This window comes from Poromitra crassiceps, assembly GCF_964638095.1.
Source record: "Poromitra crassiceps genome assembly, chromosome: 8".
NCBI lineage: Eukaryota > Metazoa > Chordata > Actinopteri > Beryciformes > Melamphaidae > Poromitra > Poromitra crassiceps.
This window is the reverse complement of record NC_139629.1, coordinates 35,177,406-35,191,227: the sequence shown is the minus strand read 5'-3', so window position 1 is coordinate 35,191,227 and position 13,822 is coordinate 35,177,406. Positions and strand designations below refer to the sequence as shown.

At 45.2% G+C, this 13,822-nt stretch overlaps 1 protein-coding gene across 2 annotated transcripts in view; it reads right to left on the bottom strand.

The window, feature by feature from the left end:
* Nucleotides 1-345: 345 nt before the first annotated feature.
* scube3 (signal peptide, CUB domain, EGF-like 3) overlaps nt 346-13,822 on the bottom strand; it is a 100,496-nt gene continuing 87,019 nt past the window's right edge. For both annotated transcript variants that reach the window (XM_083642287.1, XM_083642288.1), the window contains 14 exons: nt 12,965-13,081; nt 9,586-9,708; nt 9,313-9,429; nt 9,058-9,153; nt 8,779-8,895; nt 7,946-8,107; nt 7,234-7,437; nt 6,515-6,676; nt 6,223-6,390; nt 5,564-5,725; nt 5,249-5,446; nt 3,540-3,692; nt 2,867-2,946; nt 346-2,321 (listed from right to left, as the gene is read on the bottom strand). In XM_083642287.1, the coding sequence (XP_083498413.1) occupies nt 2,169-2,321; nt 2,867-2,946; nt 3,540-3,692; nt 5,249-5,446; nt 5,564-5,725; nt 6,223-6,390; nt 6,515-6,676; nt 7,234-7,437; nt 7,946-8,107; nt 8,779-8,895; nt 9,058-9,153; nt 9,313-9,429; nt 9,586-9,708; nt 12,965-13,081 (2,012 nt within the window). In that variant the 3' untranslated portion in view covers nt 346-2,168. The remainder of the gene's footprint in view (nt 2,322-2,866; nt 2,947-3,539; nt 3,693-5,248; nt 5,447-5,563; nt 5,726-6,222; nt 6,391-6,514; nt 6,677-7,233; nt 7,438-7,945; nt 8,108-8,778; nt 8,896-9,057; nt 9,154-9,312; nt 9,430-9,585; nt 9,709-12,964; nt 13,082-13,822) is intronic.

The window sequence follows — 13,822 nt, the reverse complement described above, 5'->3', positions numbered from 1 at the left end:
TTTGTAAATGACACGTATTGAATTTGAAACTGATGGTCTTCGGCTTGGCCCACTCTCGCCTTCGAGTTTGACAATATGGTCCAAATCCCTTTGTCATCCTAAAGCTCAGGCGCTTGCAACTTAAAGGTAGTGTACGGTACACCATTTTTGAAGTACTTTTATTTACATAAGTGGGAAAAATATCCTCCCAGGGAAATTCATTCGATATTGAGCAGTGACTTAATTTGACTTTTTCCTTTGAATATACAGGATAAGGATGAGGCTTTATCATTGTCATTAGCTCGTTGACAATTCTGTAACAATTTGATTGCAGTGGTGGTGAGATGGAGCTATTTCAACATTGAGTCGATCCTAAACGTGGAGCAAAGTGGTCGATTCTGAGTACATTAAGTTACCCTGTTTTGGTCACTGTTTTTTTTTTTTTTTTATTTTTTATTTACAACAAAGAATATTTTCTTGAGACATGACAAATACAACGTTTTTACTACACACCGACAGACTCCAATTTTTTTTTTGTATTTCTCTGAATAAGAGAGCAGTACATTGAAACATAAAGCAATCCTCCTCTGCCTATAGTGACTGATAAATATGTGTCGAACTAAGAGTCGAGTCGAGACAAGGGGACGCCCTTGTGTGTACTGCGAAATGTAACTGCTATGGCGAGGGGGCGACATTCTTCGAGACACACACAAGACACATTTCACAAGCATGGTTTATGGGTCACTACATGGTGTAACCAAAATTAAGGAGTGTTACTTTAATTCATTGCACTTGTACTATAAAAAGGAAGGATGACGGGCTCTAAATCTAGTGCACAAAACAACTTGGCCTGCCCTCTTGAGCAGTCTTTGGAAGAGCTGGGTTTATTGGGACAGGGCAAAGTCTGACTGGGGTGTTTGGGGGGGGCGGGCGGGCTGGGGGTCTTTGGGTTAGAGATGGATGGGAGATCCAAGGGCAGAAAGTGATTTTTGGGGTCCTGCTCAAGCAAATTGGGATAAAAGAATTCAACCCTCGTCTAATTTATTTACCATTATTTACAAGATTGAAATCAACATAAATCTGCTAGTCCACAGAGAGACAGGCAATGTGAGATTATCAACTTACTGTGTATAAGAAGTAGAGTTGCAATTTCATATTCTGATCTTCCATTTTTCTTTCAAACCCTAGAGACTATTTTAGTGTGGCGGAAGTCAGGATACATCAGAAAGACAAATATGAGATTGAAGAATTAAAGTGACCTTTTTTTTTTTTAAAGAAGCAGCAAACATTATGTCCCTCAAAAGACATTTCTCTCTCTCAGAGGCATGGTTCCACACAAAGACACTTGATCTCACTTCTGTGGCTCGATCGCACAATTACAGGCGTGGAATTCATCTCCCAAAACGTCAGGTCGTTTTACCTTTCATTTGCTTTGTTAAGTTAACTTAAGAAGACAGAACAAACAGAAAATAATCCGAAGAAGGCTGGAAACCACCTGTACAGTCTGGACAGAAGGAAGAAAAACGCACATGAAACTGTTTTAACAGTAACACCCTAGGAAGTCGCTCTAAGAGCTCAAATAGAACTAAGGCTTCGAATGACCCTGGAATGCAGCTACGATGTTGAAATGAACAACTGCTCCTCCTGGAGGATGGAGACGGCACGGCACACAGACACTGAAGGTGGAGTCAAGGTTACACAACACTTACAACAATCATACTTATGGTCGGAGTGGGAGTGGGAGCGGGAACCCCTCCGACCGCTCGTTGAAGCAAATGCAATAAGTAGCTGTAGCTCAAACCAGACATGACAGACGCCACACTCCTACGCTCTGAATCAGATGTTTATGTTGGTGTCTGTGGTTTCATCGCACAGGACAATAGAAACACAAGCCCACAAACTCTACATCCCCCGCTCTTTGCTCGAGCTATAAGGACGGCAGACAGTGTTTAAGGGAAATTGAAAAGACTTAAAACACAGATGAAGTTCAATATTTGTTAAGTCTGCATAGTGAACTGTTTGTCGTCAAAGCCCGTGGAAAAGAAAAGGGTAAAACGTAACTATATTTGTGTGTGTGTGTGTGTGTGTTTTAAGTCCTGTGAGAGTTAAGGGGTGTGGCCTGTAAGGGGAGGGGAGGAGGAGGAGGAGGGGTCACGATCTGGCGCTTCGCGGGGCTGTCTGACCTCGTTTTACTTGTATGGTCGCAGGAAAGCGGAGACTTTGCTGCTTATGAGACGTATGAAGGAGCGTGGAAGCATCTCGTTGGACTCCCGAGTGGTGTACTTAAAGTAGTTGTTTGGGTGGGCCAGCACATCAAAGAGAGTCTTAATCAGTTTTTTATCCTGTCGGGGAGGAGAAGGGGAAAAACGCTGTTAAATGCTCCATTATAAAAACACACAGTAACAGTCCACAACCTCGTTGATTGGCTGAGTTATGCTCGAAGCCGTTATAAAAGAACACGATAAACACACACCTGCGGCCACATATTACCAGTTAACAACAGCTATTAAGCACACCTGCGACTGTGTTAGCGGTTAATAACAGTTATTAAGCGGTGCACACGTGTGACCACATTAACGGTTAATTTAAAGATGTGCCAACCGATTATCACCACTCACACTGGGACTAATTTGTTTCTTTAGCTAAAAAAATTAATTGCTTGGTGTTGAGAAAAACTTTTCAGACAACAAAAAAAATCCAAGAATGACTGAAACTGTGCTACTGAGATTTTCTAACAGCAATTAAGTCACTCAATACTAAGTATGCTCATGCCTAAAATACCATAAAGCACGGTCTCTCGTGGATTATTGCTTAAATAAAACATGTCTCTCTTATAAATAACATGGTCAGTAATCACACAGCACACCAGAGGCAGAAAACCGCTCACCTTGAGGATTTCTTGATGATTTTCCGAGGCGTACAGTCTTCCATCCCTCACTATGTCCTCGACGAGCTGTTCGTAGTCCTCTGAATTCATAAACACACACACACACACACACAGTATGAGACACGACACCGATCGGGTGATGACGACCAGTGTTGGGCCAGTTACTTTCAAAATGTAATATACTACATATTACTAGTTGCTTTTATTTGAAAGTAATAAGTTACTTTACAATATTACTGTCTGTGAAGAGTAACTTACCTATTACACTACTTTTGCATTACTTTCACCAAAATAACTGAAGTAGCAGAATGACATCGCCGCCCCGGAACCATCCCGATAAATAATTTCAAACGTCTTGAAGTCAGTGTAAACCGCCCAAAATTATAAATGTTATCCTTTTCCTTTGTTATTGTCATAGTGGTTATTTGCATAAAAACACACAGGAAATGATTGTATCTTAAAAATATGTGCTTTGATTTTTTTTTTAATTAACTACAGAACTTGAGTTACTTGACAAAGTAACTGGTATAATATTACTGAAATCCTATTGGTAATAAGTTATATTACTGAGTTACTGCTAAAAGTAATATATTACATGTAATTAGTTACTTTTTTGAGTTACCCCCAACACTGATGACGACCAACCGCTGTGACGAATGGGCGAGCCACTTACCGTCATAAGTGACATAGGGGATCTGAAAGCCCCGGGCGCTGTTGGCCTCGTTGGACTTGAAGTTGATCCACAGACGTCTGGAGCGAGCGGTGAAGGCGATGGGCCGCTCGTACGTCTGACACGTCTCGTACGTGGTGATGGACGTAGCCGACCCTTTGGAGGGCAGGGGGGGGAAGGACAAAGATGACTCATCAGCTTTCCAGAACAGTGTCTCTCTTCTTTGTTTTTCTTTTCCAGATTATTAATTAATACACAGGACAAGATGTTACTATCCCTTGTGCCAAAATCCGAGGAAAAACACATTTAGAAGCCCAATCCAGAATAAAACAAGCTAACAGGCTAACAAACTAATAAACAAGACACAAATCACCAGTTACCTACCCTAGCCAACAGCAGTATGAAGCATGTCATTGGGGTTAGTTAGTTAGGCCCACGACACCTCAAGAAGGCTTAACGGTGTAATCCAGTGTCCTGGAAACACCCCCCTCCATGCTACCACCGCACAACTGCATATTACCTCACTATCTAAGCCTAGCTATCCAGGTCGGTTCGGTATGACATTTTATCAAATTTTTATCCCCCATTAGTGCAAATTTTAATTTAGAACAGTGTCTTTGAACAAGTGGATACACACTGCCAGTCAAAAGTTTGGACACACCTGATTTAAGCCATTTTGATCTAAAGGCTTGTGCTTAAATGTTTCCTAGACAAATATAAACAGTGAAGTTGGTGCCTATGAATTTCCTTCCACTTTTAAAGAATCTAAAATATAAGATAGTTTTGTTTTGATTTAACACTCTTTGGTCACTGCATGATTGGGGCCTCAGAGTGCCATCTAGTGGGCCGCTAGATGGCGCCAAATGGTTAGTTTCTTTGTCATGTTGTGTTTTTCCCCTCATTTATTTGGGAAGGTGGTCCATGCTAATGTTCTAACAATCAGAAGTGGGCCTTAAGTTACTAAAGGTTGAGAACCCCTCGTTTAAGTGATGTCTTTACTGTTACTCTAAAATGTTATAAATAGTAAAAAAAATAAAGACAAATGTGTTGTACACCTCAACCAATGCAGTAAAAAGATGATAGCGTTTGGTACACTTCTGGCTAGAAGACTTGTACTCCTTAAATGAAAAGACAAGTTTCCTCCAACTTTCAATCACTGGGTCAGAGATCTTATGTATCATCTAACCCTAGAAAAAATCTGATACGCTACAAGGGGTTGTGCTCTCGACTTTTATACCATCTGGCAGCCAGTCCTGGACCAGGTAGAGGAAATGGACGCTTCAAGCATTTCAAATGTATAGATTTACCCCCCCCCCCCCCATATTTATTTTCATGAATCTGTTTTTGTTGGGTTTTTTTTTGTTTTTGTTTTGTTTTTGTTTTTGTGTGTCTTTGTGTACTGATATACTGCGATGTATGACATGATGTATGTGGTGTAATAGGCTAGGGGTTCTCGTGGGATGGGTTTTTGTTTAAAAGTGTCAAGTGTATTTAAATCTGTATTTTGTATTTTGTATGATATACAGAAAACGAATAAAAAAACTTTGAAAAAAAAAAAAAAGTGTTGTACACACTTTTGACGTGTGGTGTATCTAAAAAAAAACACATTTGGAGACATTAGGGTACATTTGAATGTAGATTTCTGGTAGTTTCATTTTTTATCTAGACAATTAATTCCACTGAGTGAACAACTGGGAAAGAGAGGCACTCACAGTTCTTCCTCATGACCAGCACGTCTCCGCACTCGTCCTCCGAGGGCAGGAAGATCTCGGGCACCACGATCAGGATCTTGCGTTTGCTGGGAGGGTTGATGTTCCAGATGCACTCCACGTTGGCGGGGTAATTGCCCGGGTAGTTAGGTGACTCGATGTAGCCCGTGAACTCGCCCATCTCGCCGCCACATTCTCTGTCTAGACGCACACAAAACAACACAATACAAATGAGATCCCAATTAACATGGAAGAAGCCTTAAAGAGAGAAAAAGAAGCGCACAAACAGTAATTTCCGTCTCTCCTCCTACTACGCACTCTTGCACTGGGAGACGCTGGTGGCTCCGTCGAAGTCGGTGGTGGTGTTCCCGGGGCAGGTAATACAGTAGTTCTGTCTAAACTCCGTCTGGTAGGTCCCCAGCGGGCAGCGGATACACCTGTGGACTGTGGTGTTATAGTAATGTCCTGGAGAGCACTGAACTGTAGGGCAAGAACGGACGGACACACGCACACACACACACACACACACACACACACACACACACGCACGCACACACGCACACACACACACACACACACACACACACACACGTTACAAACGAGATGAAATATTAAGCGGACAAGTAGATTAAGTAGATCCCATATGAGTCCAATGTTCTAGTTTTTATAGATGTTATTATTCGTTAACTTTTCCTGATTAATGTTACACCACTTTTCTGTTTTTATAGCACTCTGAACTATCTAGTTACTTACCCTTGTTGATGCTTGAGGAGTGTTCACTTATTTTTACAGTTGTAATTATTGTAAGTCGCTGCCTAAATTCTAGATTACTTGAGCATCTATTTTCATTCAGAATCAGAATCTGGCTTTATTTGCCAAGTATATGCAACAGCTATTTTGGTTAAAAGCTCCAGCTAACATGTCCGCATACAATGACAATATAATTCAGTGGTTGTATGAAAAGACAAGAAGCTGACCTCTGACTTCACAGTCATGGAAGGAGCTGGCTCCCTCCCGCTTGGTGCTCAGGCCGCCCCCGCACGGGAAGCACAGCGTGCGTCCCAGGTCGGGCTGGTAGGAGCCCTGAGGGCACGGCTGACAGGGCTTGAATCCGTCGCTGGAGAAGTGTCCCGTAGGGCATTGGCCTGGATTTGATTTGAAGAACATTGAGAGCAGGGTTACGAGACAGAGCGGTGAAGCCCTACATCTGAACAGGTTGTGAATGTGAAACCATTGTTTCAGGGGACTTTATAAACTGTGCAGGCTTACCTGCACAGGAGGAGATGTTTCGCGCCCCGACAGGCCCGTGGCCATCGCTGCCCGGGCAGAGGTCACAGGCCAGCTGGCCCTCCTTCTCCTGGAAGGTGCCGGGTGGACACTGGACACAGCGCTCCTGCTCGCCGTGGTAATAAGACCCGGGCAAGCATCTGACTGAGAGAACATCCAGAAAGGCTCTGGTCAGAGATGAGCACACACTGAACCTCACACACCACCTCGTACTGCAGAACATGATAAGCTGCAATTGAAATGAAAACCCTAACCCCCCCCATATTAGTGCTAAATTCATTTAAATTAATTTATCCTGGTTGCTGCTCCACCCTCTGACAATCTGGGGATAGCCGAAACTAGCTCCATGCCTCCTCCGAGACATGGGCAGTAGCCAGCCACTTCTTTTCACCTGACAGGGGAAGCTTCACCGGTAGGACATAGCACATGGGAGGATCACGCTATTCCAACGAGTTCCCCTCCCTCCGAACAGGTGCCCCGAACGACCAGAGGAGGCGGCACGGGGAGAACATACAAACTCCACACAGAAAGGCCCTTGGACGGGCACGCACGCCATCAACGCTCACAGCGTCCCAGGTGGGAATCGAACCCAGGACCTTCTAGCTGTGAGGCGACAGCGCTTACCACTGCGCCACCATGCCCCCCCCCCCAATAGTTCTTAGTAAGACTGCATCTATAAATGACGGTGAAATAGGTCTTACCACATCGGCCGCTGTCCCTCTCGCGGCCCGGGCCACAGTTCTCCTGGCCCGAGGCCGCCTGGGGGAGCTTCTGGGCCACTTCGTACTCCAGCCCCGCCACTCGGATCAGGAAGCGCTCCTGGTTGATGGACTTCTTCAGAGCCTTGATATACGTCTTCACCTGCTTTTCCATACGCTGTCTCAGGCAGCTGAGATTGCAACTCCCTGGTAACGGATAAAAAAAAAATACTATACTATGATTCACTTACAAGTACATGGCTGAACCTAACATTTGTGCTGCCAAGATAATTTAATTTGTGACAGGGACTGGAGTTTTGGCCTCTTCTTTTCTTTCTTTTTTACCGATTATGAAAGTGCAGATTGTCAGCTTTCAAATGACGTGTCATACATTGAAATCTGAAAATACTTGAAGAAAATATGCTTATTTGAATGAACGGTTGTTACAACATCTAAAACTCGCGTAATACGGAAAAAATATTTTTTTCCTTTCCCCCCCAAAAAGCAACCTTTTATCTCGATTTGTGCGGTTTCACAGTTGCCTACTCGTTAGCCCTTCCGCCAGACCGTGTCACAAATGTAGGCCTACTGTGTGCAGCGTGTTGTGTGTTATTGATACTACCGTGCGCCTGTAGGCTACACCATCATATCAAATATAATAATAATGATGACAATGATCAACCCCCCCCCCCCAAGATCAAATGCCCACACTGACCTGTGGTGTCTCCAGCTTTGACCTCGGCCTCCAGCTCCAGGGTGATGCGCGTCACCTCTTTGTTGGAGGGGTTGCGCGCACGTCGCCCTTTGGCTTTCTTGGACGAGTCACATTTGAGGTTGACAAATGTCACCAGGCAGTTACTGCAGGGCTGCCCGCCTCCTGTAGGTGCATGACATCACAGTCAGTCATGACATCACACAGTCTGTGAGGTATATTACTGTGCAAGGTCTATAGAGAGGCAAAGTGGAACGTCACTTCCTGCTTCAGCACTGTACCAGAGATTTTCATCCGCCATTTATTTGCCCATAGACATTTCGTCAAATGCGTATAAAAATAGTTTCACCGCTTCAAACCAAACGGTTCAGATATATTTAGAAACAGGAGAGACCGCATTACATTTCACTCGGAAAACGTAAAGAAATTGCAGATTTAAAGAAAATATTTTTTCGATGTTGCTTTTTAAGTTTTGGTCCGAGTGTTCTACGGTCTCTCCCGATTCTAAATATAGCCGAACCGTTTGATTTGACGAAGTAAAACTATTTTTTATAAGCATTTTACAAAATGTCTATGGGAAAATAAATGGCGGATGAAAATCTCTGGTACAGTGCTGAAGCAGGAAGTAGGCGGTCACTTTGCCTCTCTATATGACATTCGTCATTTAGACGAAGAGTTAACGATCGAGAGAGTACAGATCCATCTTTTTCTGGAAGGCATGCATCGAGTGCAGCAGACAGGAATCCATTCATATTATAGCATGCGGGTAGATGGATAGATACAACAGCACCGTATGTATTCAGCTACACCTGCAGGACAAACTGAGGATGAATTACCTGGGCCTAAGGTCCGCCCCCTGTCCTCCGTCCGTCCCGTCAGCTTAGGGTGGAGGTGGCATTTGGCGTCTTTAATCTTGAAAGAGGCTGTCTGCTTCACTGGAGGGGCCAGAGTCTCTACAGGCAAACACAGCACAGTGGGCAGGAGGGACACTACAACATCACGCACTACTGCACCGTTAGACACAAACTGACGAGGACACACACTGTGCGCCTATGAGTGAATGCTTGGGATTGGTGCAAAGCGTTAAATGATATGAATCTTGAGGGGCAGCAAACCTATGCAGCTCTGACTACTGCTGGCGTTAATCCTAGCTGGGGATTTCCCTCTGAAGATGGGGATACCACAGCTGACTGAGTAGCTGCTATCAGACTCTGAGGAAGATAAACAAAGCAAGCTTTATTATTATTATTATTATTATTATTATTATTATTATTATTAATAAGCCAAGAAAACAAAATTGAGTGCGATTCTGTTGATTCTGTTTGTTTTCTGATCAAGCGCTGCTGTTCAGGCCAGAGGGAGTAACCTACCTGCCAGATAGTGAGCCTTAGAGGCGCAGGTGAGAGAGCAGCTCTCTTTCTTGCCCGTCTTGCTACAGGTGAGAGTGGCCTTCGGGGCGACCAGTCCAGGTGGACATCTGACCAACTCTGTGGGGAAAAGAAAGCCCAACACTGAATCACACGCTGGCCTAAAGCGAAATATCGACCCAGCGAAGCCGGCAGAAAACTGTCATCCGTCAGCTGGTCTGACTTTTGCGTGTGTTGTCTGTAAACTAACCACTGGGGGGCAGCAACGGTACATACCAATACAGTCCTTCCTGTTCCAATGCAGCTTGAATCCTGGTGGACAGGTACACTCGTAGCTCCCCAGACTGTTGATACAACCGAATTTACAGCCGCCGCGGTTTATACTGCATTCATCTATATCTGTGAAGATATGTAGACATATTGATAGGCATACATTAAAAAAACTATTTGTACATTATACACTCTCACACTGTTCTGTTTCAAAACCTGAGGGGGAAAAAACATTTTCCTGTCCAAGATTAATTCAGATACATCAGTCCATTCAAAGCAAGTTAATTTAGCTACTAAAAAGAGCTGGAGTCAATTTTGTTTGAAGTGAATGAAAGAGAAACAGGCGTATTAAGAAATAATACAGCCGACAGCTGTGTGAGTGAGGAGTTCCTGTGCGAGAGGTCAGTTCAATTTCTCCCGTCAGATATGTCACATTCTAGGAAGATGAATGCGTTTGAGTGTAAACAGAAGTCAAATGACTCATTTCATTTTGACGTCGCCACACATTGCATTTTCAGGCTCGAACCCTTCTGCCGCTCTTCGGGCAAGGAAGACTTGGGAGAGACTCGCGGCGCGATCGAGCAGTAAATTATAATCACCTTTTTAGCGCACAAGCTGAGCTAAAAAAAACACTTAAGCCATCCAGGAACCAGATGCAGGCCGCCTTGCCTTGCCTTTTGGAACGCCAGACAGAAAATTAGTTTAGCGGTGGGGAAAGCTGAGGACGCGCCAGGCGGCCGCGGACGCCGGCAGAGAGAGAGACGGAGATAATGGCAGTTGATGGATGATGTGGCCCGCTGATATGAGATGTTCTTCCTTGTCTCGCTCAATTATTCCGGCTGAATCAGAACAGCCGGCGTTGCCTCTGTACTCCCAGATGAAGATGATGACTTCATCAAGCCGTGTTTGAGGCCCAGAGCTGCTCACAAATGCTGTGGGGAGATGTTGCTGCTTATATCCTCGCCATCAAAGCACTCAATTTAAAAGGACAAAAGAACTATAATGAATATCTGATGAAAAGCCGCCTCGTGTGCCAGCAGCTGTTGTTTTGACTGCTTTGTTCCTCCCCATACTTGATATGTAACCAAACGTCTAGATCTTCTGTCAACCTTCTTCTTCTTCTTCCTGGTCTCTCTTTTGTCTTTTCCTTCGCGTGCTCACATAGAACAAAACCCCCGGCAGCAGCAAAGACGAGCCAAGAGAGAAAAGGACAGAAGAACAAGACTCAAATTGACATCCCCACTCGACAATTGCCCGCGCCTGCTGTTATCGTGCCATAGCGGTGACTTCATGGAAACATTGTGGCCATAAGTATCTTTTGATTTCATTCCATTTTTGAAGTCTGAAATGTTGGATCGGTATGCAATGCAGTATGTGTTATCTAGAGAATTGAGCAGACATTTGTCAGGAGGACCAGGACTCAGAAGAACCAGAGGTTATTGTGTGGAGGTCAACTCCGGCCAGATCAACTGAGGTAAATTCTCCATACTGTATGCAAGTGGGTGTATCATTATGAGAGTAGAATGAGTTTTCTTTGTGAAATATTTTAAGCATTAGTAACAAATGTCTGGCATGTAACCGAGTAGGAGAATGGCTGGAAATAGTCTCGGGTCTAAGTTGAGCGGAGTTTTGACAGGCCTCTGCACAATGCTTGACAGAGGGTCAGCCACCTAATTGGGGTTGTCTAGGGTGAGTCTATTGTTGAACACTGTGCGTGGCACGCTGGATTGTTTGGGCAGCTATATTCTGGTTGATAAGCCACCCAGGGAATAGCATAGCCTTGGTTAGCGCGCCGCTGGGAACCAGAGAGCACCACGTGCAGCGCCATAAATCTGTGGGTTATCTACACAGTTCCCACAATGCAGATGACAAGGGAGGAGAGATCATTCATCACCCACTCCCTCAACAATGCTACGGCCAGTCATTTGCTCCTGAGCACCCTCTCCTCTCACCAGCACAGTCCATCACCACCACCATCACGAGAATACCTTCCGACATCGATGCTTTTCTTACTCCAGCTGGCAGTTCACACGGTCTCCCTACCTGTGGAGCGCATCTCGTGAACGCATTAACATGCGTTTTCTGTCATCAGATTGCAATCAGATTGTGCTAGACCACATTAGCCTGATTTCATTTACACCTGGCATTAACATGCATTTTTGGTGATCAGATTGCAATCTGATTGCAATCTGATCACCCAAAATGGGTGTCCTCTCAATCCGCATACAGTTGCTTTATGCAGATCGAGAGGACACATTGCATTTACACTTGTGTTCAATGTGTACACAATGCGTCCCTGACCACCTCCGGAGGTGGTTTGGCCGATCAGATTGCGATCCTTCTTCAATGTGTCTTGGGGCCGTTTACACCTGTACTTTCAAGTGGTCAAGCACAATCTGATTGCAATCTGATGGCAGAAAACACATGTTGAGACCCGTTCAAGACACACGTTCTGTAATTGCAACAATACATTGGGTGTCAACTGGAAAGTAAGAATTAATTAAATGATTCCTGAAGTCTTTGGAGACGTAACGTACAGCGCTGTGTTTAAATACAAATCTGCTGACACCATACACACATTCACACGTTCCCCCACCAGTCTCAGTAATATTCCATATATGCTACGTTGTCGGCATAACATTCCTGAACAGTAGAGCTGTCACAACCGGCAGGCCAAAAAAACAGGGAAGAAATCACCGCAAAGCATTCTGAGTGCCTGCCTTCCTCTGTGTCTGCCCACCACACCTCCTGTGTGTGCAGCCCCTCCGGCACTGCAGACAGCTAGAGAACAGCCTGGTGACGCGAGGTTAGGAGACAGCAGCAGATTCTAACTGCTGATACACACACCATCAAAAGTACCGCCCGCAAACGCCCTGATGTGCCCCGGCGGGCCTGGCGCTCCCTGCCAGGCACATCTTTGACGGCGCGCCCACGCACCTCCGCCCGCCCCGCAAACCCCAGGCTATTTCAACTATCTCCTCCATGCCAGGCGAGGTACCCGCTCACATCCAGATGCGCGCGTGTGTGTGTGTGTGTGTGTGTGTGTGTGTGTGTGTGTGTGTGTGTGTGTGTGTGTGTGTGTGTGGAGAGCTTTAGGTAAATGTTTCTGTCACCCACATGAGCTGTGAAAGCAGAGGAAGTGTTTTTTGTGTGTGTTTTTTTAACAAAAGTGAATAAAATGATCAAGACGCAGGGGTTCCCAAACTTTTCAGACCAAGTAGTGATATGTACCGAACCACATTTCCCAGGGACACTTCCACTGCGTAGATATGAAAATCCCCCCGCAAATAAAATGTGCTGATTTAACCATGCAATGGCATCAGAAAGGCAACAATAACCTCCAGTGTGCCAGGAGTGGACTGTGGATATGAAAGTGTCAGCTCACCTCCACAGTGGGCCAGGCCGTAGAGCACATAGCCTTTATGGCAGAGGCACTGGAAGCTGCCGGCAGAGTTGACACAGGAGTGGTCACAGGCGCGGTCGAAAGAGCATTCGTCAATGTCTGTATAGAGAGAAAGAGATGGCGTTAGAAGATTCTCAAATTCGACAAATTTCTTTCCCATCATGGTTTTCATCATATTTTCATCATGTATTGTGTTCACAGTGGGTCACGAGTTGCAATGGGTCAAATAGCACATAAAAACTGGAGAGAACTCGGTAAAGTGCATATCTCCACCACTTTCTACAAGGTTTCGTGGTGTCACCTGAATCCGGAACTGAATTGAGCCTTTTTGTGATTGACCCAGGCCATGACCACACCCCCTGTCACACCCCCTTTTGGCCAGCGGGGCATGGGAAGTTAACCGGGTTCTAAGTTGGCCTATAGAGACAGTCCGCATGTCTGGGAACGCCCATACAGGCTCTAGGAACGCCCACAATAGACGCTGGGTTAGCTGGCTCAGCCTGGCTGGGGGCGTGGTCAGGGTGGGGTAAAAACCCCCGTTCTATCCATTCAGCAAAGTTCGAATTTAGCTGATAGCCCAGCCCAGGCAGACACGATCGGGGATTTAACCACCGCAGTAAACGCACATCTGAGCAGACGTCTTGTGTTCTGCTCTAGAACCCCCAAACCTGTAGTTTAGAGCCGCAGCAGCGTCTTTGGGTGAGTCAGCCCATGAGATAATACGGGCGGTTCTACCCCACTCGCGCGCCAACCGTTTAACATTTTGTGGGCGTTCCCAGACATGCGGACTGTCTCTATGACCTACTTGTCCACAAAGTTTCGTGCAAATCCATTTGTAAC